The following is a 7,314-nucleotide window of genomic DNA, read 5'->3' as shown; positions in this document are numbered from 1 at the left end:
ACTTATAGCCTAATAATAGACGCTATGATCTATATTGATCTGTATTGTCTCACATACACATTCCACTTTGTGAATGTTTGGTGCTGGTGGTCAGATTTACAATCTATTGATTCATGGAACTAAAGTAAAGTTGAATGCTCTATCTAATGCTCTGCCTCGCGCTCCTATTCATTTACACTAGAAGCTGCCCCGGACCAAACTTCAGCTGGAATCCCCCAAGTAGCCCTGCAAGAGCAGCGGGGTTAAGTGCCCTGGTCAGGGCCAGCTAGATGAGTTGGCTGACGGGTGTCTAAACAGCGAACGGAGAGAGACAACCCCACCCACATTTTCCACCTCGCTCCCGTGAATTCGAACCACCAACTTCCCCGTCACAGTTACCGCTTCTAAATCAGTCACTAGCTGTAAAGAAGCCACGGAGATCCCCCGTGTGCCCTCGAGTAACTTGTAATCTTGGTTCTCCTTTAAATTTTTCTCCGTGGCTGGGTACTACATCTGCCACTACCATCAGCAGCAGCAGCGCTGCTTCTTGATGTTGTGGTCGGGAATACGCATGCGCCCGGCATTGGAATTACTGCACTGGCAAGAATAAGTTGGACCTCGTCTGTCTTGACAAAAAGAAAAAAACACATAACATAAGTATGGCAGTGTTCAGAATAAGAAGAATGAGGTGTTTTTGCGTCTTGCTGTTCCCTCTCGTAGTGGCCGTGGCGTGCGCCCAAAGGTAAGTTAAGGGGTCGGAGGATGCTCCACTCCTTTTTACTAAGTGTGACTGTGTTACAGATGGCATGGAAAATACTTGAACTCTTTATGGATCAAGAATGTCTCGTATTTTACATCTGCTGTACACCCTTTCTCTCTTTTTTCTTCCATAGTGCCGGTGTCAGTGACCCTAGCAATATGTCTTTGGTTAAAGAAACGGTGGATAGACTGTTGAAAGGTTATGATATACGATTGAGGCCAGATTTCGGAGGTAAATGAACTCCTATTTTGTACTAACTATATTCGAGTTTGCCCAATGTCAGCCTGTATAATAGTACAGTGTTTAAAATACTACCTTATTCGCCGATAACTCAATTACGGTTTGCAATTTCGGAAAAGTAAAAGAGACGTTTCTGATCGGCTTCTCCCGGTGCCACAATCTGTGACATTTTATATGATACAGTCGAGGGAAAATGTGTCAGAACAAGCCAGAGTACCGACGACATAATGGGAGAACACATGAGTGATGTGGCTGAAGGATGAAATAGGACGATAAAATAGGCTACACCGGCTCATTTATTTGAATGCATGATCACTCCAAACGTGGCTGTCAACTCCCAGTGCATGTGCGATGAAATTTTAGACAGGGTTCCCATTTTTGTTTATTAATGTTCCAATATAGGTGTCCACTGCGACGGAAATACGTTTAGGGCTAGATGATTTAATACCAACAACTTTTAGGGGAATTACAAACACTTTCACCGTAGCTCAGCGCATCTAATCCTACCCGAAATGAACACTGTAAACTATTATCCGGCTGACAACAGCAAAATTCGCAAATGTTACCGCACACGTTATTAACCGTTTCGCACAATAAGTCAATGAATCATATAGGCTGCACCTGATGTACAGTGTTTCTATTGCTTACCGTTGTTTTGATCTGTTCAAGGTCCTCCGGTTGGAGTGGGAATGAATATAGACATAGCCAGCATAGACATGGTATCAGAAGTCAATATGGTAAGTTGGCCATTATCACCTCTCCTTTGACAATGGTTGACCATTCTGGTCTAATGAGCCCTGCCATGCAATAAATATACCAGGGGGAATACCCAACCAAACCACCGGGGAAACCCCTCTTAATGCACGTCTGTCTTTTCCCCCGTTCACTGGCATCGACTTGTGAGTTGGAGAGCTCAAAGGCAACGGTCGTTTTGTTTGAGAGTTGATGACATGTATTCAACCCTTCTGGGGTTTTGAAATTGATTGACACCGATGGATTCTTAGTTTTCGATCTCATAAACTGGATTTCTCTTAATTTGCGGAGCAAATACACATCCAAGCATCACTAACTAACACAAAATAAAATATAAAATAAAAATTCAATCACCTCTTTAACTTATATAAGGGAAGTTTTGTTATTAGTGCAAGTCCCGGCCCTGGCAATATTCCATTCTGAAATGCTTGATGAGAAATGTTAAAAATGAGAAATGATTGTCTATTATAGCTGGTTTATAAGTGCTTTACTACAAATTGTGACAGTGGAAGAACTTGCTGTGGGAGAAGTGGAGACTAAGTTTTGCTTCATACAAGTGCACCTCCTAGTGACGAGATATTAGATCTGCACCTCAGTTCACAGAGAAACTCAAGGCAGCATTTTATCATCTTGGAAGGTCACTCTTGACACCTGTAATACAGTTGACAAGGGGAGCAAAAATTGATATTTATGGTAATATGCATGAGATTTTGATAGGCCCATTGTCACCTGCCCCCCCCCCCCCCCTCTCTTTGTAACATTGTCTCTGTGTGGTTGACCTCTACTGTTGGAGGTTTTAATTTGCAACTCATTTACTCTTTGTACTGACGCATCCTGCTGTTACAGATGTTTTGGTATTATCAGCTGTGATATGAGTCATGTTGTGATGTCAGGGAGTGATTACACACTGGAATATTTTTGGCAGCAGCACCCAAAGTCTGTTCCGTATGTTGTTATCGTTGTGCTCCTGTATGATGCCACTTCTATTTGCGTGTATTTACCCAGAAGACCTGCACAACAATAGGCACATGTACGTGCACACTCACAAACTCACACATTCACAAGGTCTACAGAGCCCTCCACATTGGCCTTGAATTCTTAATTAAAGGCATGTTTTCCCTGTGTAACTGAGCTTGAAAGTGGCCTTACATTGTGTTTGTGCACGTGCATGTGCTTGTATAAATAGCACCTGCAAGTACAGTATGCACATTCCTGGGATGCATTTCCAGGAACCAGGAACACCAAATTATTATGTAAGATGTAATTTGTATCTGCATCCTAATCACCTTATGCATAAGCATTTCCCAGCAAATAGGAATGTGGCATTTTTTTTAATAGTAAATGACCAACAAATAGGCAACAGATAAATTCTGATATTTGGGGTATTTGTACTTTTTAGAAAGCATGGAGCAGAAAGTAAAATCCAAGAGAGAATGAGAAAGGAGGGCACAAGCAAGATATGTAGCCCTGGAGTATATGATATGCAGTAGTACATGTTTTACCACTGAGCCAACAGGACACTCCAAAGCTTGTTGTGCTTTGTTTACTATTTTCTCCACTGCTATCATCTCCCTGGGCCACAACTTTCAGGGGGAAAATGTAGAGTAAATCCCAGCTTCTTTGCTCCTGCCCACAAGTACGTCAGAGCCGGGGTTTATATCCACACATGGCCAAACAAAGAAAATCCCACTCTCCATCCAAACACACAAAGCCAGACGGTTTCTTTGATCATCCTATTCTTTTGTCAGGTTTGGTCCAATAAACACCCTCTAATGTGAAAGGGGAGTCATTACCACCTGACCCATTGGAGTCTCATGAAAAGAAGAGGCCACATGTGTGCGTAATGGTTTCGGCATCTTTGATCCGCTCCCCTTCCTATAAATGTAACCACTTTTCAGGATAGCAGCTGGTGTAGAAGCACTTTCTTTTCTTCCATTTCCTCTCCCCCATCTGGCTCTCTGTCTGCCACTTATTTTGGTGTGGGGATAGAACCACCCTGTGCACTTTCTTTTTCAGAACAGATAAGGAACAGGGTTGAGGATAATAGAGAGATGTCACTAAGGGATGTATCCAACAGTGTCCCATTAGCCATTATGGCAGAGTGGGACATCCTTGCTTTGGTGTGTATTAACAATATATTCTTCCATCACCCACCACTGCTCTCTGTTGAAGGCCTCACATTAAAAGCAGAGACATGAGCGAGTGATACCAGCGTATTTATATGATTTTTCCAAAACGGCCAATAAAATATGGAACTGCAAAGAGGTTTGTCTTAAACCATCTGTTTTAGCATTTTAGACTTTGTTACCAGTGTCAAAGAGCAGAATCCCATTTAGAAACAATAAAGGCCTCTAGCTCACTTTACATGAGTCACCAAACTAAGTAAGCTTTCAAGCGTAAGTTGCCCAGAGGGCAGAGTATTTGTCATGTAAGCAGTTCTGATGTCCAAATCCACAAATGGACTCAAGCAGGGATCAAAACCCCACCCTACCTTTTTGACAAGCCTCTAGAAAAAGGTAGCGACTGATGGCAGTTTAGATGTTCTAGGGTTAAAACTCTGCACCAATAGCTGGCCTTAGTTAGTCATATGTGTACTACATCACACATCACAGGCCTGGAGCCAGACATGGAATGAGGAGGCTGTGGATGGTGTTCATTACATACCCATGAAAGGTCACTTGTTCCTGGGTGTCGGAGCCAAAGTCCCAAACCTTTGAGGGTGAAAAGGGATAGTATATGATTGTGTAAGACCTAGGGGTCAAATTTTCACCTCTGTGTATGTGACAGAGAGAGAGAGACAGAGATAGATGGGGGTGAGAGCTCTGACATTAACAAGTTACCATGTGAAAAGCCAGAAGCAGTGCTGGTGTTGGAGGGAAGGTCATGTACCTAGTGCTGCTGAGGGTTCAATCTGCATGACACAGAGGTGGACATACAGAGAGAGACACACATACATACACACACTGAATACCAATTTCATGTTAGACATTCAACCTAATGCAAGTGGCTTGGCAATCCATAATTCATGCACTGGTCAAAAGAAGAATGGGAAATATCAGTAAGCATTGGTTGATTTTTTTGTCTTCATTTTCCTTTCTCCCAGTAAATTTCTTTCATGCACTTCTCCACTGCCTTATAAGTCTCAATATTTACTTTTGGTTGAGCTCCTGAGCACTTGAATCCTAAGCCAACAGTTTTCACAGGGGAAGAAATACTCCCATCTGAGGATGAACTAAAGTTCTTATCCTCCTCCAAAAAGGCAGAAATACCATTATTGATGCACATAAAGGTCAAGAGGAGCTTATTGATTGTTGGAGAGGGACTGTGAAATTCAGAGCCCCCCATTTTAGTACCCAGTTATTTCCACCCTCAGCAGAAGATATCTCTCACAGGATGTCTGCTATAAATGCATCCAGATTGTACTAGGTCTTTACTATATATTATACAATATACGATACATTATAATGGATGTTGGCTGAAAGGCAAGAGATTAGTGCTTGCCATATGATAATAAAAGGAAAGAAAGATTGTAGAAGCACTTATGTGGGGGTTGCATAATATCTCATCCGGACCTGAGAGCTTTAAAATGGTATTAAGTCTGCACGAGTAGTTGTGTCTAAATGTATTTCACATCAGCCTTCAATATTCTATTGCTGATGTGGGCAGAACTGTAAATTGATGAGCAGCCAAAATAATAAGTCAATCTGATTTAAATAGATTTTCACAGCATGGATTTGTATAATAGCAATGGTGAGGAAAACATCACCTTAACCAGGTCAGTGTAATGTTAACGATACCTATCAATAGATGGATGATGTAATTAACCTTTGAAAGTAATAAATGCAACTCGATTTTATATTCTTGAAAGGATACAGTGACACTATTGTGTCTTTTGTCACTGCACACACACTTTTGTTTGAACGTGTTTCACCTAATTATACACAACGGTTGATCTCTGCAGTCTTTGTCAGTACTCAAATTATCTCCAAACCCCTGCTCCGTGATGGTTGCATAGTAACTAATGAGTGTGTAGAGGTAGTGTGTGAAAATTCACAGACTGAAACACGTTCACATTGTAGGGGGAAAAAAATTTTTAAAAGTGGTATACTCAATTAAAATACATGAAAAAACACTGACGACTCCATTTTTTGTTCTTTTGAAAAATGTAAACCATCTTTAAAACTCATAACAAGCTAATTGGCAAATGGGCATTGACTTTAGTCCCCATATGTAATTGGTTGGTAACAAAGTATTTAGTAGACAACTACTGTTTAATATGTTATTGTAACATTGATCCAATGATGTGTTGTTGGTTGGTTTGGATATTGTGCAGCATAAAGAGAAGCTGCAAACAAAACTGAGCACAAGAATGCTGTTTACGTTGAAATGCAACGGTTAATCATACAAATAAAATTATGGAATTGGCTGGAAAGGGTACAGTACTCAAAACTACTGCATTAAAAGTTACCAAAGGCCTTTGGATTGACTCTTGCAGTGTGCGCTCTTTATCCACAGTCTATATTAAGCCTGCTACAGAAGATATAGAGCAGACATGGACATACTTGCATTTTCTCTCTTTGTCGCCCCTGTACATACACACATTTGTAAATCCTAACCCCCCAACAGTCTACAGTCATGTTTCCTCATGAACTGATATGTTAACGTGGCCAGCAGGAAAGTAGCTGTTCCAATTACGTAAGAGACAGAGCAGGGGCAAACTCTACTAGACTTCAGCAAAGATCTGGCTTGGTGATGCAATGGAGAGAGCTAGAGTGAATATAATGTATGAAGGAAGCAAGGCTCTAACCATAACAACATTGATTTAGTTTTTACCGTTTAGGATAGATGATACATCAGTCTGATTTAAAATACAACCTAGACTCATCTCTGGGCTCCTGTTGCAAAAGCTTGAATAGGATTTGAGATATATTACAGGATACCAGCTGACGTATGGTGCAGTGCACTAGAGAGGGGACCTCAGGGCATATTTAATAACTGCATGTGGAAACTTAAAGTTAGGGTGGAAGAAAACAATAGACGATTTAGACATTAAGAACACAATGTTTTTGCAAGTTGTGGGCAGCAGAACAACCTGAAAAGACAACTTTGACATAGAATGGGTTTATTAGAGGTTTGATCACTGAAAACAGCTGCATGCTGCTGCAAACAGCGTAGCTGGGAGAGGTGAGACTGAACCAAAACAGAAAAGGTGGGCCATAAACCCAAACCCAAGCTCAAATTCTCTGTAGCAGAGGGAAAGTGCAGAGTTGGTTATTTGCCTATATCCAGCAAGTACAACTTGGTCACTGTGTAAATAGGTCAAATGAATGAAAGATTTTAGACAATAAAGGACCTCCCTCATTATGTGATGATTGTACCATACAGTATATTTGGCAGGTTAGGGTAGTAAGCTGATTTTTTCTTTCTATTTTGTAAATGAATCCTGATGTAATTCACTCCCTTTAACTATTCACTGTCCATTTCACAGATATGAGCTTGGCAACAACTTGCTACACGGATTGAGCAAAAAAGAGAAAAACATACAACATACACAGAAGCTGTTTAGATTATAAACTTGTGCA

General features: G+C 41.0%; 1 protein-coding gene across 1 annotated transcript; it reads left to right on the top strand.

The window, feature by feature from the left end:
- Nucleotides 1–298: 298 nt before the first annotated feature.
- On the top strand, nucleotides 299–1,716 carry gabrb2b (gamma-aminobutyric acid type A receptor subunit beta2b; the record flags this gene model as incomplete). The annotated part of the gene is made up of 3 exons (XM_038694875.1): nucleotides 299–721; nucleotides 873–970; nucleotides 1,649–1,716. Coding segments are annotated over exons 1-3 (249 nt in total), but the record flags the coding sequence as incomplete, so codon positions are not given.
- Between the last annotated feature and the right edge of the window lie 5,598 nt (nucleotides 1,717–7,314).

The sequence above is a fragment of the Micropterus salmoides genome, unplaced genomic scaffold, assembly GCF_014851395.1.
Source record: "Micropterus salmoides isolate LMB-PRFRI ecotype aquatic unplaced genomic scaffold, ASM1485139v1 Ms_hic_scaffold_3485, whole genome shotgun sequence".
In the NCBI taxonomy this organism is placed as follows: Eukaryota; Metazoa; Chordata; class Actinopteri; order Centrarchiformes; family Centrarchidae; genus Micropterus; species Micropterus salmoides.
This window is presented reverse-complemented; position numbering and strand designations above follow the sequence as displayed.